Source organism: Thunnus albacares, chromosome 17 (assembly GCF_914725855.1).
Source record: "Thunnus albacares chromosome 17, fThuAlb1.1, whole genome shotgun sequence".
In the NCBI taxonomy this organism is placed as follows: Eukaryota; Metazoa; Chordata; class Actinopteri; order Scombriformes; family Scombridae; genus Thunnus; species Thunnus albacares.
The window spans coordinates 2,413,144-2,438,469 of NC_058122.1; the positions used below are offsets into that span (position 1 = coordinate 2,413,144).

General features: G+C 39.6%; 1 protein-coding gene across 5 annotated transcripts in view; it reads right to left on the reverse strand.

The window, feature by feature from the left end:
• nbr1b (NBR1 autophagy cargo receptor b) overlaps nucleotides 1-25,326 on the reverse strand; it is a 39,042-nt gene continuing 13,716 nt past the window's right edge. For 3 of the 5 annotated variants that reach the window (XM_044331177.1, XM_044331180.1, XM_044331179.1), the window contains 18 exons: nucleotides 24,119-24,196; nucleotides 23,739-23,995; nucleotides 22,214-22,339; nucleotides 20,784-20,990; nucleotides 20,391-20,550; nucleotides 19,416-19,499; nucleotides 19,050-19,235; nucleotides 18,803-18,919; nucleotides 16,455-16,530; nucleotides 16,110-16,220; nucleotides 14,848-15,036; nucleotides 13,802-14,056; nucleotides 11,094-11,304; nucleotides 10,618-10,869; nucleotides 9,874-9,980; nucleotides 9,683-9,761; nucleotides 7,863-7,956; nucleotides 1-6,617 (listed from right to left, as the gene is read on the reverse strand). In XM_044331177.1, coding sequence (XP_044187112.1) covers nucleotides 6,444-6,617; nucleotides 7,863-7,956; nucleotides 9,683-9,761; nucleotides 9,874-9,980; nucleotides 10,618-10,869; nucleotides 11,094-11,304; nucleotides 13,802-14,056; nucleotides 14,848-15,036; nucleotides 16,110-16,220; nucleotides 16,455-16,530; nucleotides 18,803-18,919; nucleotides 19,050-19,235; nucleotides 19,416-19,499; nucleotides 20,391-20,550; nucleotides 20,784-20,990; nucleotides 22,214-22,339; nucleotides 23,739-23,995; nucleotides 24,119-24,196 — 2,763 coding nt within the window. In that variant the 3' untranslated portion in view covers nucleotides 1-6,443. The remainder of the gene's footprint in view (nucleotides 6,618-7,862; nucleotides 7,957-9,682; nucleotides 9,762-9,873; nucleotides 9,981-10,617; nucleotides 10,870-11,093; nucleotides 11,305-13,801; nucleotides 14,057-14,847; nucleotides 15,037-16,109; nucleotides 16,221-16,454; nucleotides 16,531-18,802; nucleotides 18,920-19,049; nucleotides 19,236-19,415; nucleotides 19,500-20,390; nucleotides 20,551-20,783; nucleotides 20,991-22,213; nucleotides 22,340-23,738; nucleotides 23,996-24,118; nucleotides 24,197-25,326) is intronic. The other 2 variants (XR_006398474.1, XM_044331178.1) reach the window with 2 other exon arrangements.

Consider the following 25,326-nt stretch of genomic DNA (forward strand, 5'->3'; position numbering starts at 1 on the left):
TCCCTCATGAGTGTAACGACTTTAATTGGAGACAGACTGATTTGTACATCATAACCATGTTCATAAAGTGCAACACAGAAAAAAAGCTCAAACGATCCAGCTTTTCTCTTCCTCCTTAACACTTCACTTTTCATATCTCAATATGAAAATATTTCACCTGACCGTTCCATCATAGAACACATATAAGTTTAGTGAAAGCAAAAGGACAATGCCGTACAGTCTGTGAAACTCAGAGCTTTCGCCTTCATCAAGTGCACATTTCAGCCAGGTTTCATTTGACCACGTAGGAGTTGGGATTAGACATTGGCAGCAGGGCTTCACTGAATACCTACAGGAGATCAAGAACAGTTGATGTCTTTTAGTAGGACTGTGGCAAGATTCAGTTGAATGAATGTGATGCAAAATGTATTAGAAACCCTGGCATACATGATGTGAAGTTCAGGCAAACTGTGGTGGGTACCAGAGTTTCCCCCAGAAACTGTCTTTTTAAAAGTGCTGCATCAAATTTAGACAGAGTGAAACTGAAATCCTCCACTGAAAACAAAATAAACACAACACTATCAGCGGGATGGGACACCCTGATGAAAAGGGGAAAAAAACACAAATACTGTATGTTTCACTGACAAGTTTCCCATTTCCTTTATAAATACTTCTCACCAAAACCGGTTTAAATATGTCTGCTGTATCTATTTTTACCAGTTATCTTCATTTTGCAGGCAACACTACATTCACAGCTCTTCAACATCATATTACACTGTAGGTAAACTTGACTATATAACATAAACAGTGATGTCTTTGTATAAAGTGTACTATTGTATTGTCAGTGACAGCTGCACACTGTTGTGTCTACTTTTTCTGTTGAGTCAGAACTTTGGTTTTGTAAAATGAACACTGCTGAGAGGAAAATGTCCCATTAAAATCTTCAACAAATATCCATTATCAAGTAATCTGGGTTTTTAATGTTCGGTTTTTGGCTGAGCTGCAAAGCTGGAAATCACTCAGTGTCAAAGCTAACATCTGATGTCTAACCCCTAAAGGAATAGTTGAGACTGAGAGGATTGATATCTATCTGATTTCTGTGTGGTAATTATGAAGCTAGAGCCAGCAACTGCTTAGCTTATCTTAGCATAAGACCCGGTCTTAACAGGAAACTATTTCTTGACTGGGTGCAGTAGCTTCCTGGAGTTGGTTGCCTAGCAACCTCAGTGTAGACAATCGGCCAAACTGTGTAATTACAACATAATGTGATGCACACTGGCCCAAAAAGACTTTTTCACATAGACTTACATTGTGAAAGAGACGTCTGTAAATCAGCGGGTACATTTTTTCGAGCATCACAACCCCTACAAAATGACTTGTCTCACTATCAGAATTTGATCCATTTGGTCTGATCACATTTCAAAAGTCTACAAGAGCCACATGATTGAATTGTTTCATCCCCATTCAAGTTAGGGATACTGCGCTTGCTCTGTGGGCCGCACAGATGTGGAAGCAATGCGGAAGTTTTTAAACTTTTTTGGCTTCATGCGCCACTGAGCAACTTTCATAGGAATAAATGGGGCCCCACTTCCGACGCTGTATTCAGTTCTCTTTATACATCCATGCTCATAACCCACATCATGTTGTTTTTACACTTTGGTTTTGTGACCTTTGGACAGAGCCAGCCTGGCTGTTTCCCTGTTTTCTAGTCTTTGTGCTAAGCTAAGCTAACTGGCTGCTGCAGCCTCATATTTACTATACAGGCATGAGAGCAGTTATCAGTCTTTTCATTGAACTCTCTGAAAAAATGAAAATAAACATATTTACCAAAATGTGTGGAATTATTCACACAACAAGTGAAAAAGCCTGGTGACATTTTTTCTTCTGTCAACAAATCTCATGTGTAGACCCAGACCAACATTGATCTACCGTTGATCTACTAACAATATAGTATGTGTATCCAAAACCTGATATATCTTAATCCTCTATGCCATAGAGCTCTACTGTTGTCCAAAAACTCATCAAATTAAAAACTCATCAGAGTCACACAGTTATACTGGGTGACATGTTCCTTCATTCATGAATACACACACTATTTATTTTAATTTAATCCCACACACACCACCTTGTAGATGTGTCCTGTGCATATTTGACCCAACAACAAATCTTGAACTGACTGTACTTAACAATAAGTGTATACCATATGTTCTGTAGAGTGATGTTACTTACAATACGACAATCATTGTGTGTTATGTGTTAATAGGTGGCTGCCGAGCTCTTAAACTTATGGGCAATAGACTGAACTTTCTACTGAACAGTCATAATTGGTGTTGTAACGTCACAGTGTTGCCAAAACTAATGCTCTCAACAAACTGAACTGACTTTGAACTGAAGTGAAAGAAATTATTTCAATAAGCAGTGATTCTGAATTTCTCCCTCTACTGTCCTGCTGCTGTAAATACTCACCAAATATGTATTTATCTGCAGGTTAAAATAGTCCCTCAAAGATGTTCTATTTACCAGCGCCAGAGCCATAGTCAGTGATGTTGAGAGATGGACTAATATATTGTTGGGTTTTGTTTTTTTGATGTGATTTGTTGACAATAAAAAAATATGTGAGTGTGGAGATTCTTTCTTGACATTTTCAGAGCTTTCAACTGTATCCCATGATCTTGCTCAGGTGCTCAAGACAGGGGTTATGCTCTCATCTGCATACACGACCAACTGTTACCACATGACCAAAGTTTTGCGCTAATGTCATGTGGTTACACCTGAGCAAGTTCCATTCTTGAAGAAGGGCGAGTGATGTGGTCCAAAGCTCCAAAAAAGCTAGAATATTTTGTCAGCAGAAAAACATTGAAGAACACTAACCATATTTTTTAAACTTTGGTGCAGTGCTTATGTCTATGATTTAATGATGACAGTGATTTTTATCTGACTTTTCAGCTTTGCCAAAAAAAACCCAAACAGAATAAAAACAAAAATTAGCATTTCTGTGCTGATGTTTTTTTGACCACTGATTTACAAATGTATTTTTTTTGCACACAGTTTATCCTAATCCTACAACAAGTGCTGTTTTATTAAAACGATTTCCTAAAACTCCAACTCCAAATAGTTCTCTCATGTGCAAAATAAAAGACTATCTTCAATCAATCTGGTAACATTTCTTACAAAGGAAAACACTAACACACATACAGCAGAGCAAATTCAACCACCACACAATAAGCCTAAAAATACATCAACATCCACAGCTCTATTATTTTACATTTCCAAACAGCCTTCAAGCATTCAAAGATAAAACACCTTAAATAATCTTAAGTCTTAACCATAACTAATGAAGTCAACTGATAGTCATTGCTTCCAACTAGGAGGTTCTGTATATTCATATGTTTGTGAAGGAAAAAAAAAAATACACATTTCACATTGTTACAAACCGTTAGATTCCAGTTTAAGTTTGGAATGACCTTACTGTTACTATACATACTCTTAATGTGCTCAAAGGAAATAGACAATGTATCCTTTAGGACTGTTTCAGCCCCCACACCCACCACCTTGAAAAAGCACAAACAGATAACATGAATGCAAGATGATATAAATATGAGCCTTGCTGAAGGGATGCAAGTCATGAGAACACATCTGAATCCTGTATGCTGGCTAAAGCAATTGTTCAACATTAAGGAGGAATACACATTTATTTGCCTCTTGCCAAGATTTAGATGAGAAGATTGATACTCTCCAAGCCAGTGGGAGTGGCATCAATCTTCTATTCTAACTCTCAGCAAGAAAGCAACAAGAGTGTTTCCCGAAACGTTGAATTATTGCTTTAAAGTAATTGAACGTAGCTCATCTAACTCAACTAGTCACTTGAAGCAGCCTTTGTATCTCAGGTTGATTTGTAAAGATCTGTGTCAGGTGTGATGTAAAAAGAAGAGAAGGAAACTGAACACGACGTTGGAATGGAAAGCCTTAACTTGAAACCTCAGGCCTCAGTATATTTCAGACAAAGTGTTTGTTGTATCATCTAACAGTGTCTGACACCTTTTATGAACTAGTTCATTTGAAGCCTACTGAGACCTTTAATCTAACCAGGAGGTTCAGAGAACACACAGGATCCTTATTGTGAGAGGCCAGCTAACATCCTCAACACAACAAACTGGTTTAGGAAAGATGCTTGAACCTCAAGACAAAAACGTGTGACAGAGGGGAAAGTCAATATTGGGAAAAAGTTAGATTATACGTTGGATGAATGGTCCCTGTGTCTTGTAAGCTTTTATGTGCAAATGCTATCTCCAAGTTCAAAGTGACACAGGGGAATGTTTTTCTGCTTTCAGTAGTCATCTACTCATCTACAGCAGTTTATGCATACAGTACAGCAAAAGGTGTGTGGAATCCTTTTAAATATGCTCCAGTGATATGGACATAAGTTACAAACAAACAAACAAACAAAACTAATCAAACCTGCAGCCAAAGTCAAAGATACTTGAACCTAAAGACAGGCACAATCACTTTGTACTGAGCTCTAAGGTCCACGATATACTTGCTTTTACCAACATGAATGTGTAGGCAAGTGCATCTGATGTAAGCTGCATTGTTCATATACTTGCTTTACTAACTTTGATTGAGTAAGGGTGGGTAATAATTGGATGAAATGTATCTGTGAGACTAAAATGGAGGGAACAATTGTAGCCTATTGGCTGTATGTCACAATCCACTTTTTTTTATAAACCTGCTCTGTCAGGGTAAAATGGTTGTCCAAAACCTTGGAAAGAGACAGAGAGCTATTGTGATCATGATTGTGACTGACTAGCCCAAGCCTGCTCTCTGCTGGCAAGCGTGTTAGCCATTAGCTTGCCAGCTACAGTAGTTTACAAACTATCTCAGTAAGAAGTCACTGCATCACCAATAAGTAACTATCACCGAATTTTTCATGAGGACACACAGACAAACTTTCCAGTGTGACTGGGAGCTGCAACGATTAGTTGATTAATTGATTAGTTGCCAACTATTAAATAAATCACCGTTTTCATAATTGATTAATCGTCTTGAATTATTTTTTAAGAAAGAAAGTCCAAATTCTCTGATTCCAGCTTCTTAAAGGTAAATATTTTCTGGTTTGTTTAGTCCTCTGTGACAGTAAACTGAATATCTTTGGGTTGTGGACTGTTGTTCGGGACAAAACAAGACATTTGAGGACGTCATCTTGGGCTTTGGGAAACAGTGATCAACATTTTTCACCATTTTCTGATATTTTTTAGACGCAACAACGAATCAATTAATCAAGAAAATAATCAACAGTTTAATCGATAATGACAATAATTGTTAGTTGCAGCTGATACAGTGATATGTGCCAAATCATCTCTGGCACATTTGGATAATATTCCTTGAGAACCTCTGATGTTGCACATTGTAATAACTTAACATGGCAACATTTGAGACAGTTATTAAGATATATGAGATAATGGCAGAAAAAGCAGCAATGGCAACAAGCTTTATAAATCTCTCATGAAAACATTCCATCATTGCCGCTGTCATTTGTTCAGAGACAGCTTCTGACCTTAAATCACATCCTGTTCACATGCTGAATTGGATCTTGTTAAATTTTGAGGACGTCACAAACAGCACTCGGGAAAAATGCAGGATATGTGGGGCAGCCATCGTGCCCACACAAATATTTTGTTAAAAGCAAGTATATCAGCGCTCTGAGCTGTGTGGTGTATGGCAAAAGTAAACTCTTAAATGAGGATTTTCAATCTGTGACTGACTTGCATGTGTACACATGCTCTGACTAAAATGGTTAGGTACAAAAGTGACTTGTGATGTGGATCTCCTCACAACTGTTCTCAGTGCAGATGTGGATGCTTTCTATTTCATCACTGTCCCAGGTAAAAGGGCAAAGCAGAAAGGTGCTATGTGTAGCATTTCAACACTAACAAATTACTGTTAGTTTTATTTTAATGTTGGTATATTCACCATGGCTGCTTTACAGCACAGAGGTGCAACAGTTCTATTCACTTGTTGCTTTTCAAAATAAATAGAGCAACATCCGCTTGCAGGCTACAGTGGGGCTCATGGGATATGCGGTCTTTTGGGAAATACTACACATAGCTCCTTTGAGAGTCACATTCTTCATCTCTCTTAAATTCCTTTGCAAAGCACCCGACCTGCCACTATCAAGGCCTATGCTGAATGTAATACTACAGACAGTGGGTACTTAATGGTCTAGTACAGTATCCCAAAGAGTTTGCTGGAATGTCTCCTTATATGGTCATAGAGTAGATTGATCTCCATCCAATTGGACCAATCAGAGCATAGATGGGCAGAAGGAGGAAGGTTAAAAAGGTAGATGAGCAGAAATAAAATGCTCTCTTCCAGTCTTGCCTCCTCTTCTCTCTTCATCCATCAATTTTTCATTTCATCTCCTTCTCTCTTCTTTTTGTTTTTCTTTCTCCACTTCCTCTCTCTCGTCAGTAGCGTGTGGAATACCAATCATTGTCGGTCATCTGAACGAGCTCGTTGACCACGTCCAGCAGGTTGTAGTTGTGTTTCTTTAGCAGCCGCTGGTTGAGCGGACGGTCCCCAAAACCCATCTCTACCAGCACAGCCATCATGGTGTCCTGGGTGGACGCGTCCACTGGTGGCTGCACAACAACAAGACCTGATCAGTCCATGATGCCTGATACACATTACATGACACCCATGTCCCAGCAATACATCAACTGGCCATGTCAACAACTGACCATTTGCTAAACCCCTTACCTGAAAAGCGACTGTCCAATCATAGCTTAGCAACTGTAACTACACAGCATGGCAGGCCCCTCATACTTTGTATTTCTCTACATGTTGAGGGGTTGTACATGAGACAAAAGCAAAAGTGTAATAAATGGATAAAAGTTCATTTTGTACACTTCCAATCACTAAATTCCAATTTAATGCTAAGCTACTGTAAACTAGACCGCTTTAGTCAGTGCACAGCAGGTCAGTTTAACATCCAAAAAAGTAACATTTTTGGACAGACAAGCATGCAGTTCAACATATATGCAGTACAAAGTTTCCAATGATAAATGAATGATTAATATTTATTTACTTAGATTTAATTTAATTTAGCAGTTCTTTCAAGGAATTTCTCTGGAAAACAACCCCGGCTTATAAACTCTACTTTTTTCCCCATGTAATTACCAAATTACAGTTAATTCCCATGAACTTTCAAGAATTTATTTGGAAATAATGGTCTTGTAAAATGAAGCATTACTGAATATTTTGGTGAAATTACTCTGGCTGCACACGGATCACTCGAACCTGCAAAACTAATGACATTCCTGTCAGCTTCAGCTACACTTTGTGTTTAGTACTAATTAGCTAATTATGAAATGCTAGCATGCTTACAAGCTAAATTAAATTGGAGAACATTGTAAATATATTACCTGATAAACCTCAGCATGTGATCACGTTGACATTAGCACTTAGCTCAAGTACTGCTGTGTCTAAGCACAGCCTTATAGTGCTGCTAGCATGGCTAGCTTAATGTATTGATTGAGTGATTTGCTTCATCATTACACCTTACTGAGGAATCTGATAAAATACTGTATTATTCATGTTCACCGCCCAGTCACACTGCAGGGCAACCCTAACCCTAACCCTAACCCTTACCCTAACCCTAACCCTAACAGCCTACATGGCAACTTTCACATTTTAAGACTTGTGATCAAAGTCAAATCCAGGTATTCCAGGCTGGTACTGAGTAAGAATTCAAATGAACTGTTTTACAAATACTGGTGAAGACGATGTGGCAAAACACATCAGTTTTAGTACTTTAAGAGGACAGTGAACAGTGACAGTGTCTTTACTACATAGATTTGTAATATATGGTATGACAGTTTGCTGACCTGTGTGGGGCCTTGTCCAGTAAACAGGGCTTTGTAGGCAGAAGCAGCTACTGACAGAGCTCCCTTCACCAGACCGCTGGTGATGCCTGGATGCCTAAGGAGAGACAATAAAGAGCTTACGTCCAAAATGGGGCATCTAATATGTGAAAGCCTTGGCTACATCTCAATCTCAGCATTTCCATGGAAATAATGATGTATTACATTTTTTTTCTAAAGCTGAATGACACAGACAAACTTTGCTCCTCGGGTTGAAAGTTTTTCACTCAATCAAAGGCTCCCAGAAATGCTGCACTGTCTATACCTCACAAGTCTTTGCTCCAGTCAAGATCATATGGTCAGCGCTTGGATGAATAACACATTAACAGAATCAACATTTTCATACAGAAGTTAGTTTCCTTTTATATCGTGTTCAGGTCTGCTCACAGCAAATTTAAAACTTTGAAATTCTGGAAAATCAAGTCATTCCAATGGAATTTTCTCTCACAGGGGCAAGGTAATTCTGCACAATTTTTTTGCGTCCAGTTTGGTGAACTTTGACGTGCTAATTAGAATTGTTGACAATAGCAAGCCATCTTGACGGCGAGAACAGTGGAGAGTCCAAAACAGAGGAAGCTATCATAGCGAATTAGTTGTGTGACACCAAGCAGGTAGTCTGAGGACGTCTGAGAAGTGAATCGTAATGAGTTTATGGCCTCAATTGCTAGTTTCAAGTCTTCTTCAATACAGTATGATGTTCATTTTGTAAGTTATGGTCCCATTTAATTTAAATTTGATGATAAAGCAGGGTATGCTTTAGGGCGTGGCTACGTTGTGATTGACAAGTCGCTACAGCTGTGACAATGTTGGTTAGGTAACATAACCATGGCATAACCTCAGATTCACAGAGTATAGGCATAGCTGTTGCTATTTCATTGTGTTTTCAGCTCATGAAAGTTAATTGTTAACATTTTGGTCTACTAAAAAGTCTTGTTCAGTGTTTGGTTGTACTGAAAGACTGTCTAAGGAGTCAGATATTCATTTTTTCCAGTAAGAACGTTTTGTTTTAATGGCTTAAAGCCTATTTTTCACTAGCGAAAATTAGCATTAGCATTATCACAGTTAAGCATAGACTGTAAATGCACCGTGATAACCAAGCTACCAGCTACTGTTAGGGTCAGCTCCACACTCGTCTAAATATGGTCATTTCTCATAACTTCTGGCTCCAAAAATCCAAGATGGCGACGGTCAAAATGCCAAACTCGAGGTTTCAAACTAGGAGTCCACAAACCAGTGGATAATGTTACGGTGGCTACATGCACAATGGAAGTGATGGGGGACAAAATACAGTCCTTCTTCTGTGAAAAAATATATTTAAAAGTTTATCTGAAGCTAATATGAAGCTTCAGCATCAAAATGAGTCAAATCAAGTAGATATCTTTCAACGTTACAGTCTTTTTGTTACTATACTTCCACCACAGCTCAACAGGGAAACACTGTCTGAGGAAACACAAAGAGGGAATTTGCTGCTAAAAAGACTGTAAATGTGTCAGATATCCACTTGATATGACTAACTCAGACTGCTGAAGCCTCATTTAAGCTTCACATCAACTTTTAAATGTGTTTTTGCACAAAATGACTGTGTGGACACACTGTGGATTTTGGCCTGCATCACTTACATTGAAAGCACAGTTGAAGGGGATCTTTTAATATCCAGTATGAACAGGAAGAATGATTACAGCGAGTAAAACCTCTTTCACTGTTCATATGGACAACTGACTGTTTTTTTAAGACACACTTGAAAAATTGTGAACCTATCCTTTAAGTTTGAGTGTGTGTGAGACCTGGGGTCCTCAGGGTTGTCTTCCTCTGTGTCTTCAGTAGCTTCAGTAGCATCTGTCTGGGTTTCTTCAGGACCAGAGGCTGTGAGAGAACAACACACCGGATGGCCTTATCAGCATGAAGCTTACAGAGCTGCAAATGTGGCTGTAGTCTTGTTCTTTCCTAAATGGTAGGGATACAGCAATGTGCTTACCACCCTCAGTTTGGTACAGTTCAGAGTCCTCTGCTTCTCCACCTGCAGCAGCAGCAGCAGCAGCAGCAGCAGCAGCGTCGACATCTGTTTCTCCACTGCTCTCTGGACTGTACCACATCAAGAGCAAGACATTTTTCAAGTTTTTACAACCAGTACAACAAACACTAGACCCCTAAAAAAAACAATAGTCTACTGTGAATTACAATTCCCCACAGCTCTAAGCTGCATCTTTCATCGCATTGTTTTGGTTTTTACAACCCACAACCTTCCTGTTCTGATTGAGTCTAACCGCTGTCATCAACGATCGTCAGCTGTTTTCAGTGAAAAAGCTCTGATAAACACACTGTATTCTACTTTGTGTTTTCCAGCTTACTGTGTTGCCCTCGACTGTTCAAAATAATCAATTAATACTACTTTAAGATAGGGTCTGAAATGACATAATAGTTGTCAGTTCACATGGCAAATTCAGCATAATATGTATTTCCAATGTGACGCCTCTGAGCAGGAAATGTTAGATTTCACTGACAGTAGCTTAACAACGATTAAAAAAAACACTTCAGTGCAACTGGGAATAATCAAGGAATGAAAACAGCACATATCTCAGTTGTCAAAGCAAAGTAAAACTGGAACATATGATACAATTTACTGACTATTTGATAAAACTGGGATAATTAGACATAAATGCATGTGTCTGATATTAGATTGTTTATGCTGCTGTGTTTGTATTGCACCGTTCATACTGACCTTGGTGTGACAATGGCTTTAGGCGGTGCCACCACTTCAGGTGTCAGCGGCTCATCATCCAGTGTCTGAGATGTACAAAGCATGTCGTTGGCGCTGCTGGTTCCTGACACCCCTGTCCCTGGACCTGCACCGGGTTCATCCGCCTTGCCCAACTCCCCATCTGTGGTGGTACTGCCCAGATGCTCAGAAGATGGGTTTTCTGGGTCTGTGGGGGTCTTGGCAGGGATGTCACCAGGCTGGGACAGAGCAGAGCTGCAAAGAGACAAGGAAAGGGGAATTAATGTGAGGCTAACAACATACACCTTCCAGTGTTCATGGAGGAAGTTTTTACTTTAGTTTTGACATAACTCTAAATCTAAATATAAGAAAGTATATGTATATGTAGCCAATTTTTGCAGGCACAGACTTCCATGATGACACAAACTGTAACTGGACAGTGACAGCCGCTGTTACTGCCAAGCCCACGAGTCTTGTACCTGTACATGGACTCCCCCAGGGGCCGACTGGTGTCAAAGCAGTCAGGAAGGATGATGATGTAATCCTCTGAGGAGGTGGAGGAGGAGCGACTCCTCGCCCCTTCTCGCTTTTCCTCTCGCTCTTTCTCCTTCACCTCCTCTAGCTCCTTCTCGCTCTCCTTCGCCGTGGACTCCACACAGATGTTCTCCATGTGGGGCTCCTCACCTTCACCTGTGTTGGGATCAAGAAAACGGATATGTTTCACTGAGGATACGGGGAATATTTTCAAAGTCCACTGCATTGTTAGCGTCAGGGCTGCAAAATTTTGTATTACCACAATTTTTTATAACTTTAAAGTCTTTGGACAATGTTATTGCTATACCTACGTAACAAGAGGCTGGTGTCAGGATGTGGTTAGCCCAGCCGAGGTCAGTAATTAGCTCTTTGTATCTCGTTTGTTTATCCAGACAAAAACAAATGTAAAACTCACAGTTTGTGGTTTTTGGGGATGTTATGTGCTGGAACAGTTTGGAGCAGTTTATTCATCCGCCCAGCACTACAGTGCAGCATCTCCTGCAGCTGTTGTTCAACAAGATATACAAGTTCCAGCATATAACTTCCCTAAAACCACAAACTTTTACATTTTTACATTTTCTGTTTGTGTAAAGAATCAACAAATAATGTATTAATTAATGGGCTTGAGAGGCATTGCTAAGTGTATTTTTGACCTTTTGACAGATCCATACTAGCTGTTCCCCCTGCTTCCTGTCTTTATGCTAAGCTAAGCTAATACGTACTGACTCCTGCTCTGTACTGAACACAGACACAAACAGAACATCTCACTCTTGGACAGGAGGCAAATAAGTGTATCTCCCAAAAAACTTAACTATTTCTTTCAAGTCAGGAAAAATATTAATCCAATCAAGAGGCCACTGAGGGAAACAGAAAACTAAAAAAGTGAAAAATAACATGCTTTTTCATTGTTGATGTGACCTTACATGCATCTTTTAAATTACTGCAATATCCATTGTTGTTGTCAGATATCTCAACTATTACAGAAGATGGACTAAGGTAATCTAAATGTACTAAAGATGGACAAACATAATTAACTAGAGCCCAAACAGGACCACATTAAGGTTATTTACAGAGGGCAAACACATGTTGAAAAGACACCTGATTGTCCAGTTTTCTTTGAGAAGTTTGAGGTTTATCACTTTCAGCCAGAATCAACAGGGCTATTTATATTGATGCACAAGATGAGTTGGCCAAATACAAAGTCCTTTTCCTTGTCTTTAGTCAATATATTTTTGTCCCATTCTATTGATTTTGTTGTCATTACTGCCAAATATCTAAAAGCTAATATGTCAACTGCCATTAATACAACAGTGATGGAAAATCTCACTTCAATTTTACAGCAAATTGTGTGTGAATAATGTTTTGTTAATCAGGTATGTGAAATCAAAGTGTCTTTGTGTATGAATGAGTAAGTCTTATGTCATAACTATGAAGTGCAAAGTCCTAAACTTTGTCTTTTGTGTCATTATGCACTCTTCAGCAAATTTAATGTAATTAGAATTTTTGGTATGAGTATGTATCATAAAAGTATATTAAATTTACAGATATAATGTATGCTTCTTAAATCATTTGTGTTTATTACTTTTAAACCGGCAGAGACAACATGTCAACACAACACTGGCATATCATCAGTGTTTAAGTTGATGATATGTGTTGAACTTGTTAGCAAACAGTGGCTTATTTCCACATCCAGCAGTTACGGAGCAACATTATCATTCATTTGGAGTCTCGTTTCTGTCCACCTGGTGAATGTAAATCCAATATTCAGTCTCTTTTAGCTCTTTTTTTGCTCTCTACCAACTCCTGAGGGAAGTCTCTTTAGCTGCTAAATGCTAACTGTGTCTGTGTGCCGTTTGGTGCTGAGCAAGTAGAGTAGAGTGGGTTTTTAGCAAATGGCAACCTCTGGGGCTGAAAAATGAAGCCAATGCGGAAGTGCCGAAAGGGCACGAGGGGTCACTGAATGGTTTGATGAGTATGAAAATGATGTGAATCATATGCTATGGCCTTCACAGTCACCACATCTCAACCCAATTGAACACTTATGGGAGGTTTTGGACTGACGTGTTAGACAGCACTCTCCACCACTATCAACATGTCACCATCGTGCCCTTGGAATTGGGGCATTGTCATCCTGGAAGAGACCACTCCCATCAGGATAGAAATGTTTCATCATAGGATAAAGGTGATGACTCAGAACAACTTTGTATTGACTTGCAGTGACTCAAAACCCAAACCATGCCAGCAAAATGCCCTCCACAGCAAAACATAGCCACCAGATCCCCTCACTATAGGAGTCAAGCATTCAGGCCTGTACCAGTTTTTCCTTTAATTTGTCACCCATTTGTATGTGTTACCTGCACGCTTTACTTCTGTTGGAGCTTGTTTTGTCATTTTTGGGCTTGTTGAGTGAATCTGTGTATTGAGACACAGGTTATTGATATTAAACGCATTTCTATTTGGTTTCTCATTGGGTTGAACTTTGTTGTATTTTCAGTCAGGGGCTCATCTCGGGCCAGTATAGTTCATGGCTGTGAAATTTCCCTATTACTTGTACACATGTTTTCTGCAACTTTAAATGCTGCTATGCTGCTATCTGAGGTCAAATCTAATGTCAGCTCAACCACAAAACCACTCTGGTGTTTTCTGCTGTCACCTGTGGCTGTGTGCTCCTGCAGTGTGGAGGCTCTGGGCGGAGCGTGGAGTGGGGTTGGTGCTGAGCTGGGGCCAGGCCCCGGGGTTGGGGCTACAGACAGGGGAGCAGGCAGGGAGGCTTTCAGTGGGGATGGAAGGGAAGCCTTGAGCGTAGCCGGTGGTTTCAGGGGGTTTTTGGAGCTGCCAGGGCTGCTGTCTGGGCTCTCCTCCGCTTTGCTCTTCACACATGAGCCACCCTGAGCAGCCGGACGCACCACTGAGAGCAAGCAGGATGTCAACTGTTAGGGACTGTTGAATAACTTTTCTTTTCTTTTAATCAGATGCAAAAGGAAAAGAAATATCCAGTCTGAAATATTGCTAGAGCTGAACATACAAATCAAGAATAGATGCCAAAGTAGAGTTCTAACATTTTTGTTTACACACAAGGTAGGCCTATATCTACTGATTGTGTCAACACTGGTGTGGAACATTCACACCCATCAGGAGAATATTTCATTATTTAATAAAAACACAGGCAAAATAAAGGATTATTATAAAAACTAGGCTATTGTCTAGTTTTTACCAGTCCTGATCCAGGAATGGTATAACATGCATCACAAGAGCTAGAGAGCTATTAGATTGACACAGTCACTCATAAAAACTTATTATGTGAAGAATGTTGGAAATACAAATTCATCAGATGGTAAGAGTCCTTCTTAGAGGCTTTTAAAGGACGAGTTCACAATTTTTCAAGTCTTTCTTGAAAACAACAATAGTCAGGAGCCCAAATAAACATTAAACCAGGTTTTTCTTGCTGTAATCATTCCTCCTGCTCACACTGACTGTTGTTTTAAAACACACTTGAAAAACTGTGAACCTTTCCTTGTAATTTTTTGGAAGAATTATTACTTTACATACTCACAATGCTTTTATTTTACTATGCTATGAGTGTTACTGTCTCTTAAAAATCTAATTCTGGTAATATGTAATGTCTGGAATGGAATTTGAGGTCAACGTAAAAACCAACAATCTAGTATCAGTAATCAGCTTAAAAGGACAGCTTCTGACCTGCAGACTGACCTTTACCTGTCCCTGGGCGGGACCCTCTCAGAGGGGTGTGGTCAGGGGCCTCCTCCAGTGTCAGTGAGCGAATCACAGTCTCACAAACAAATTGAGTCCCGCTGATGTCATCCTCTCCTTCCTCCTGAGCCGGGACTCCGCCACCTTCAGCTCCAGATCCTGCACCATGTGGGACATCTGAGGACCAGTAACAAAAAGACCAATGTGGAACATACAGAGCAGATCCTACTTAACTGTCACGCTAAATGTCCACAGAATCAGACTGTGTCGCATTTTGGCTGGGCTGCAAGTCCATCATAGTTCCAGTGTCCAAAGGATCAGATTCTGATCTTCAGCAGACACATTTCTAAAATAGTTTAGACGTGTTTTGCTGACTTTTTTGTGTTTTACATGCATAAATACACATTTGTTGCTCATTTAGATATACCAACGGATGTGACTATATTTACAGTTTGATTACTGCACTACTCCTCGCTGTTCTTTTGGCCCTCTGTCCTCACTAGGCCAGAGTTTTTCACACCCAAAAACAAAGTTTTTGCAAAATGATGTTAGACCTGCTTAGTGAGGGTCAGAGGGCTCAGTGGCATTAAGAAGGCTCCATTTTGCCTCCTCCTGTGATCATTTTAAATGTCAGTATATCTGATCACATAGCACAGCTGTTGTCATTAACCTGCATTTATGTACTTATGTTCTCAGGATTTCACATACTCTAGTAAAACTAGAATAGAAGAATAGAGGAATATTTGTTTTAAAAGTATAGTATGCTCCTTTTGCCACAGCTTGGTCCTAAAATCTACCGTTCCTGAATGCTGAGGCAGAGGCTATCTGTGCCTCTGTCTGCACTAAGGCCAATGTTTTTGTAGATTTGCACATGCATAGTCGGTTCTCACACTGAGCTGAATGATCCACTTGAGGCACAGACAGACCCTGCCTCAGCCCTACAGTCTATGGCACTTCCATGTCACATGACATCCATTCCTTCTCGCTCCAGAAGCATTTCCCAGACTAGTGCATCTGCTGCGTGTTACAGACGTAAGTGTTAATGACCATCTGCTGGGGCAACATGAGTGAGCTAACTGGTTAGCTTGTTACATGTAGCGATGGCTATTAGGTTTTAAAGACCAGTAGCGTCTATTAAAAGGACACGTTGACGCCATGTGGAGCTTCAGTTTGACAGAATATCTGAGTATACTCTTTTCAGGTCCATCAAGAACCTTAAAAGAGTATAAAGGAAAGGAAACTCTAGTTACCCATGATGCTATTGATGACTTCTGTCTCCTCCTGGATCAGACCCAAAGAGGGACTACTCTTGTCCTGCAGGTGTCCCTCTTGAGGCAGAGGGGACATACAGGGAGTCATGTCTGGGTGGAGAAAAGACAGACAGAGACAGGACATGTACTGTTGATCAGTCAGGGCCCTGCAGAGAGCAACAGGTCTGTCTAGCACTGTAGCGTCAGAGGTCTTTTTTTCACTGCTAAAACATCAGAGATCTGCATTGTTGATACAAAACTAGCAGTATCAGCCTTTGATTTGAATCTAACTATGTTCCTGAACCAACCACCCAACAACTAGAAACCAACTACAGCTCTTCTTACCAGCAGGGGTGTTATTTGGGACGCTCTCCAACTCTTGGACAATGTTGATGTCCAACAACTCGAAAGACAGAAGATCCTGACAGATAAACAACAGAGAAAAGCAAATGTGGTACATACGTGTTTTATAGTGTTGCAGGTTTGGATCTGTAGCCTCTGTTGTAAATACTGTAGGACTGTGAGTTCTGTGCTACTAAAGGAACAGATACCGCCTTCAGTCTGTTTCCAGCCTCTCCATCATGATGATTTACTACTTTTCTCTGTTTTATTTCATTGTAAACTGAATATATTCTGGTATTAGAATGTTCGTCAGACAAAACAAACAGTTTGGGGATGTCACCTTAGGCTCTGGGAAATTGTGAATTTCACAAATATTGACATTTTATTGACTATATGATTAATCAATTAATCATACACAATAAGAAACAGATTCATTTAGGGATGCACTGATCCAATACTGAGCATATTAAGTGGAGTGGTTATCACCGATCACCGTCTTTAGCTTCAGTCACGTGACATATTCCCAGGTGATATGGAATATGAAGGTGAGGTATAGTTACGGAGTGATACACCTTCATCATCCACATTGTTAGATAAGAAGGAGGACGAGGGAGAAATGGATGAATAACCTCAAACACATTCTTTGAAAATGTAAACAGGTTTTTGGCAACTGACATCCAAACACCCACCTTCTACTATGATTATCATTCAGTGATTTTGATGTAAAAGTCCTCCAAAATGATTTTTTTGACATGTATTTGGCATGTAACAAGATATGACTGAACACAGGGACACAGGTTTCAATTTTTTTCTCCACTTTGCCTTCAAATACAGTCTTCTGTTCCTCTCTGCATGTGCTTCACAATAACTGCATTTCAATGTGGCAGTGGTACACCTCTACTGTGAAAGTTAGCTAACATTACCAAAGATTTACTCAATTACATTTTTTCGACCAAAAAACAAAAGATATAGCCCAAGTGGCAGCCACGACTTGAGGTTGAAGCCAATGCAGAATGTACCTCAAAGTGCAATGCCACTGATCGTCGCTTGATGCTTCAACGGATCAATTTCTCTCTAGAAATGCTAATTCATTCATTTTTAACGAGTCCCTCTAACGGGCCCTCTAATAAGGGTGCTGGTGGTCATTTTGGAAATTATTATTCTGTGAATAAGATTTGAAGAAGTTTTATGATCACGATACCTGGCCTGTAAGCACAATTTAGCTGAAGTAGCTAACGTTAGCTTAAGTGTGCAGCGGTCAATGTAAAACTAGCATTAGTTTCGGTCTAAGGTAGCAGGGCGTATTTCCAGAGTGTGAAAGGGCTATCTTTATATACAGTCTATGATATAGCCAGCATATATTCAGCACTTTTTTGGCAGGTTGTTTAAAAACTTAAGATAGACAGAATACATTTTATTACATGTTTAACAAAGCTTGATAAAGAAGAACAGCTCAGGAAACAAGGACTAACGTAACAAATTTTAGCAACTGGAGCTAAAAAAAAAAACCTTAATAAGGAGCTACGTTTAGCAGTTCATTGTGGTTGGGGAAAACAGAAAGAGCCAGGCACAGTTGAAGTGGATTGGTGAAAAGATGTAGATGAATACAGTGGAAACCGCTTATGGTGATCACGTCCGTCCGGGTCAAATTGATCACTATAAGCGGATGATTATTATAACTGATTTTTTTCTTTTTCTTTATTTCTCCTGCAGATTACCATCTAATTGACATTTGTATATTTATTATGTGAATATAAAGTAATGAAATGGGCAGCTTCACTATTTACTGAATTTTATCGGTTTCAAAATACGGAACAGCTGTTTCAAATGCTTGTTGTTTCGCTCCTGCATCTCAGCAGCATTTTTGGCAGTTTGTCATAAGCTTAGGAATAAAACGTGGGAGTTAATGCAGTCGCTGCGGCTAATGTTAAGCTAGCTGTTTAGCAGTTTGTGACTTTGTTTTAAAAGTGTTGTATGAATAAAGTTTATTATTATTATTATTATTATTATTGTTGTTGTTGTTGTTGTTGTTGTTGTTATTATTATTATTATTATTATTATTATTATTGTTATTGTTATTATTATTATTGTCATTATTATTATTATTGTGGTGAACAATAAATAAAATTTAAGCCTAAAAAACTTGTTGGTATAAGAACAATTCCACTTGTAGTTAAAAGGTAATCTACAGCCTCACGTTGGCTATTAATCAGTTCCAACACAAAGATTGACAGATTTAACAGAAATGATGTAGAGGGAGATAAAAATTGGATCAGTGCATCCCTAGACATACTGGTTATCTACAGCGTTAGTGCAAAGTATACAGCAGGCTAATTATTGCAGATTGTTACCTGTGCAGTGAGCAGATCAACAGAGGGGATGTAGTACTCTTCTTGGTCCACTGACATGAGAGGTTGCTCCCTAGAAGCTGCACAGGCTTTTCCATCCTTTGCCACTGGGTTCTTACCCTGCAAACAAAGTCATTTCAGTTTGACACAAAACCATATCGACAGTATGTCTCTATGTGCGTGTGTATTTATATGTCTATGTGTAGTTTTGTTTTTTTTGACACTTCATTTATCGACGTATTCCTTCTACCTGCGGTGTAACACAGGGGGACACCAGTATCCCATCAACCATCATAGGTGCCGGGGCCAGAGGGTCAACCACGATGCTGCACCAGACCCTGGGTCCAAACTGCTCCCCAGCATGGGCCAGACGCCAGTGAGAGGTGTAGGAGCCCTCCACAGCAGGAGCACATAGTGCCACGCTCACTATGCCAACCTGGACACACAAAAAGAGATGCTGTTACTGTCAGCTACACTGGTACATGCTGCTGTTCATTTTGAGGATCATCAACATAACAAGACAGCAGTAATATACAGTATAATACAATGCAAATGTCAGAGTAGTAATGTGCTGATCGTAGTGAAAATGAAGACTTCTCTCATGTTGACATCTCACCTGTCCTGGCTGGAGAAAGGGAACAGATACCTCTCTCCAACGGTCCCCAGATCCCACTGCCAGGTTTCCCCACATGAACTTCAGCTGCAGGAAGCAAACAAGGCAAAATATGATGCTCACTTACCAGTTGTGCTTTATTTAACAAGTGTTTACTGTATTTACTCTTACAGTACAAGTATCAGGCAGCGGAATTAACTTTAATTAATTAGAGATGTACAAATCAATAGTTTTATATGAATAAAGGATCAAATGACTTTGTGTAATGTGAAAGGTGTTGCTCATAGTGACAAACAGAGAAATATCACTGACTCTGCTGTTGCCTTTGGACCATTTTTGCATCTTTTAGCTCACTGCTTTGGTTTTCCAGTGCAGAAATGTACTGATTTGATTCACTGCACCACTCTCAGCAATGTTGTTTCCAGCAGCAGCAGCAGTTTTCAGTGAAAAAGCTCTGATAAACTCACTGTACACTACCTGCCCAGCACCACACAGAAGAAAGACACAGCTAGCAATTAGCCTGTGAACATAGTAGGGCATTTAGCGGCTAAAGAGACAAATATTTTTCTCAGGAGCTGGTGGAGACAAAAACAGAGCCAACAAGAGTGTCAACATTTTGTTTACAGCTTGTTACCCTCTAATTGGCCGTTAAATAAAAAATAACTTTAAATTATGAGAACAAACAGGAATAAGAGTCTAGACCAGTGCTAGCGGCTCAATCAGGCTGTAGTGGTTCTTTCAGTTAAATGCTAATAGCTGAGTGGGGATTTCTGGCCCAGTTTCACCTACGACCAAGGTGCATCTGAAGATGTCAAAAGTCTAGCAACACTTAATTGTTAGATCAGAGCGTTTCAGCCCTTGGCTAACCCTGATGAAGGCTACAAGCTAAAACACATTCATGCTCCCGAGAGGATAAACCCTTTATATTTAATGACCCCGAGAGAAAAGAGCAGACTGCACAACAATAGAGTTCTTTACCTTAGTATCAGCACTCCAGCCGATTGTTCCAGTGTTCCTCATCTTCCAGTACTTGATGAACTTGGTCCCAGGACGTAATCGGGTTCCATCAGGAAGGTTCTCATCCAGAAATGCAGCTGTCATGGTTGGAACCACCAGGGGACATGGACGCTTTGGACGCCTGGGCAAGAAATAAACTCAGTTTCCTGCAGTTATTTTAAAGATGTTTTTACTAATGCACAGGCCAGTTTAGATCATTTGATGTATCTCCTAGAAGATTTAAATGAATCTACATTTGAAACATGCAACTAAAAGCTCCCTGCATTAAGTAGCTGACTTTCTTCAAGACATAATAAGACTTTCTCTAGTGTGTACTCCACCCTGACTAATTGTTTTTTTGTTTCAGTAACCTACTCTGGGCTGTTGTGCTGGGTGGCTCGAGGCTGCAGAAGGACCGGGGAGGAGCTTCCATCTCGGTGGGAGGAGCTCCACTGTAAGCCCCGCCTCTCCATCCTCAGCTGCTTCCTGATCTCTTTGACCTCAGCTTTCAGCAGGCGTTTCTCTGCTTTCAGCCGCTGCTTCTCCGCCTTCCGGAAACTGCGGTCACCTCGCCTGTAAAACCTGGAAGGGAGCAACCATACGGTACAAAAACAGAGATGAAGGTAACAACATGGAGACACAGATGCAGATTATGTGTTCACCAAACTATAAAATGAATCAGTTTGGTGTTTAAAAACACCAACAGCGTTGAGTATGTTGGTCAATAAACTATTTAGTGTTGGTTGCCTGCGCAACATTTTCCAGCTATGAATGTTGTAGCTCCATAGTAGTGGACTACAAACCCACAGCTAATGTTACAGGACAGTCTATAATTGTCAGAATACCTCAGTTATACTTTTAAACACATGACATGATATTTTAATAACCTTAATCAGGCTTTTTGGACATTCAGAGCTGGGCGGCAGCTTGTACTGTCGGTGAAATTATAACGTAAGGTCAGAAGCTAAAATGGAGACAGAACTGTCAACAGGATCAATTTAGATGATAACTGGTATCTTCAGCTTTAATTGTGACTTACCAGGAGTTTGCTATTGTTAGACAGCAACACAGCAGTCACCATTAAATGTAATTCCACTTTAGAATTTAACATTTTTGATAATGACAAAAGTAATGTAGCTATTATTAAAAGTGAACTACAGAAAATGTGTGTGGTTGTCTAGATAAAGATGAATTTTAAAAGGTCCGTGATCTCAGTAAAATACTTGACCACCCAATTTTTCATCTATATGATTTAATAATTTGGTCATAATTCTTGATTGTAATTGTGTCATCAAAAACAAAATAAGTTATATGTTTAATGTGATATACGTAATATTAATGCTCGTTTTAATAAAGTATTATTTGGTAGCACTCAACAGGTGTACAGTTTTACCGTATTGTTTATTGTCCCCATTGGATGGAGCAGTGAACCCCCAGAAAAGTAGAAATGAGTCCATTACAAACTCAGAGACAAACCGATCATCAATAATGATCAAACTGATCATCTGTGTGCAAGACACAAATAAAGGGCAGAGATATTTTATAATATTTGTGGAAATAAGTGTCAGGAAGCTTTCAAAAGGAGTCTGACAGCATTTGACAGCTTCATCTCCAAACATAACTGGTTACTGGTTATAACTGAGGTCTAGTATGTGAACATGCCGTCCTGTCCATTCAGTCACTTATAGGTGTTTCTGTGGTGCACTGACTGGCAGTAAAAATTATTAAAGTAAAAATATTAAACTCTAAAACTATGAAGAATATAAAAAGCATTTCAAAGTAATTCTAATATTGCAGTGTCCTACCTGCTGTGGTCTGGGGCAGGTGATCCGTGCTCCGGGATGGACAGAGGAGTCCTGGCTCTCACCAGGTTGTGACTGGGATCATGAGAGAAACTGCAGGGCTCACACAGAGTACAGGATGTACACACACTGTAGAGGGACAAAGATGGAGAGCAGAGGGACAGGATAAGAAGACGCATATAGGGAGGGCAGAAAAAGGCAGAAAATGAAAGGGAGAGAGAAAGAGCGAGAGAGAGGGTAATTCCAACCTCTGAAAGGACACCATGACTAAGAGAGCACATTCACAAACTCCCTCAGAGTCCCTGGGACAAACTGATGACTGTTACTTTGCAATTCAACATGTTTCTACGAAACCGGGACATGTAAAGAGAAAGCAGAGCGGCTGGAGTCAGATGGTCAGGTAAACAGAAACTGACTCCCATCTTTCAGTTTCATACACCAGGAAAAGAAAACATTTGAATGTAGAGTCAACACTGTTTGCCCTTTCTTTTGTTCCTTTCTTTGCTTTTTTCCTGTCATTCTCTAGATTCACAGAATAAAACATTACTAAAACATAGAGGCCTATGAACAATTACACCCTGTAAAACATCATACAATATTAGATATTAGATATTAAGCTGTGTAAACCAGCTATAAAAAGTAACCATCTAAATGGGAAAAAACAACAACTTGTAGTTTTACGTCATCAGGTTTGATCTTACCTGTACAAAGATCAAATCCAAAACTAGTTCTCCCACGCTAAAGTGGGCTCTTGCACTACAGCCAGTGACAATATTTTTGTCAATAGTTTTATAGTTGTTTTAAGAGCAAATCTGAGAGAAAAAGAAAAACAAAGAACATTCTTGAAGGACATCCAATGAGTCTGAAAAAACATACCAGAATTAGCCTTTGTGTGTAGAATGTAATTCAGGTTATTCTAAAAAGGTGCAAAATATTTATTGATAATGTCATAATAATAACACTAATAATTACTAAATATTAATATTGTCATGGTCACAAAAATGTATTATTACAATACCTAAAACACACAAACAAACTAAAACCCGACACAAAACTGTGTTTTATACATGCTGACTGCTGAAGGCAAGAAGGTGGAGGTCTGCGTCAGCCTTGGACAGCCCCGCATTAAAACAGTGCAAGGGGCTGTGTTGGTGGGGATGTGTTGTTTTAGTTGAAGCAGTTCCAGTCACTTCTACTTTGCCGCTTTTTTGATTACTGTTAAGCTACTTTCAATGACACTCCACATTTTCTGTAGATGTTTCAAAATAAAAAAATTACCAGCAAAGGGAAAGGTTATATATAGCTTTTAAGCTTTTAATGTGAAACATTTGTGCAGGGAGTGTTGGGTTTTATTGACGGCAGCTTATTCATAGTCATTGAAGAAGTGGAAAAGTTGGAGTGAGAAAAAATACTGTGTTGAACTGAATTTGTGCTAGTATTTGTTCTTGACATGGCAGTTGAGTTGCTACAGTAATTCACTAGTCCAAAGTGACTTAAAATCTGCCAGTTAGCTGCCAACAACACATACCTGCACTGGTAGCCTCCTCCAGTGGTCTGCCCCCGACAGGATGAGCAGGGAGGAGTGGAGGACGATGGTGCTCCAGGCAGGGTGGAGGAGGAAACCTCAGGGACTTGCTGGGCTTCCGCTCCTCCTACTGTTTCCCCTCTGCCTCCCCCTGCTCCTCCTCCTCCACCTCCACCTCCCAAGGGCTTATGGATGCAGCACTGTCCAGAGAATTCCCGGCAGATCTTCTCTACTGCCTCGCGAACGACCTGGTCCTTAAACTGAGGGGATGAAGGGGAAGAGAGGAGAGGAGGAGAGTGTTCACTGACTGTGTTTTCGGGCTTGTAAACATCTGTTCAGTTTGTCCACCAGAAAATCAAACTTGTGTTTTTGATTGTTCTTACCTTCTCCATGTAAGAGGTAAACCAGGCTGGAGGAGTCTTGTCTTCTTCTTTGGTCCCTTTCACTTCTTTCATGATCACCTGTTTAGAACAGAAGAGAATATTCATCAAGAATATCATTAACATCTTTAAAATATATATCATTAATATATTTAATATAATTTCACCAGCTATTATATCCACTAGATGTACACACAAGGATATTGGTGTATATATATAGCCAGTGTGTTTATAATGTGTGATTATCGTCTTTTGAATTATTCCAAAATTCTCATGAAAACTGGTAGTCTATTACACAGGCTCATATTCAACATCAATCTGCCTGTGCACAAACAGGCACATTTACAAAAAGAATATATGCTAAACAACATCCATTTAAAAGGTCCTAGTGGCCTAAACGTAAGACTTCTTTTCTGGAAAGATGGAGCAAGTGAAAAAGAAGACCAGGGGTTTGTGCATTATCATGATCAGGAGTGGTTCCACAGGTAAGTATTTTGTCATTCATTTTTTAATCAGTCTGATTCTATGTGAAGACTCAAACACACACAGCTAAAAAATTGAAGCCCCTAGTCCTTTCCAAGAACCACTGAAACTAAACTGACAAAATACAGACCTCTGTGCATAAAATGTTGACGTTATAACACTGAGAGAAAAACAACCAATGATCAGACCCTAGTCTTCTCTTTTATATGCTCTTACGTTAGTATGACTGGCTTTGGTTTTCTCTCTTTGTCAGTTCTGTTCTCCTAGAGACAACCTGCGCAAATCAATGCTTTTAAGCAGGAAGACTGGGCTGAGGTGAGCTCAGGCATAAAATATGAATCAATAGGCCTTCATCTTGCTGCAATCTTTTTGCTCCAGAGGTTATTTTTAAAACTAAACAAAAAAACACTAGACCTCTTCTTTGAAAATAAGAGAAGAGAGCTGTCATACATGGTAAAACTTTGACATTAAAATCATTTGTAAATTTGTACAGATAACACACAGATAACAACGGTAGAATATGAAGCACACTGTGCACATGTGCTGGTGTACATGTATCTAACCATTTCCATTCTTCATTATCATTTTTTTTAGTCATTAATTATTGTTTTGTGTCTGAGGCAATTTATGACAAACCTAATGACTCTTTTACAGAGCCCGGCAGGTTATCAGGGCTTAAATTTTGATTATTCAGGCACACAAATAACCCCAAATTTGTCACTGTGGTT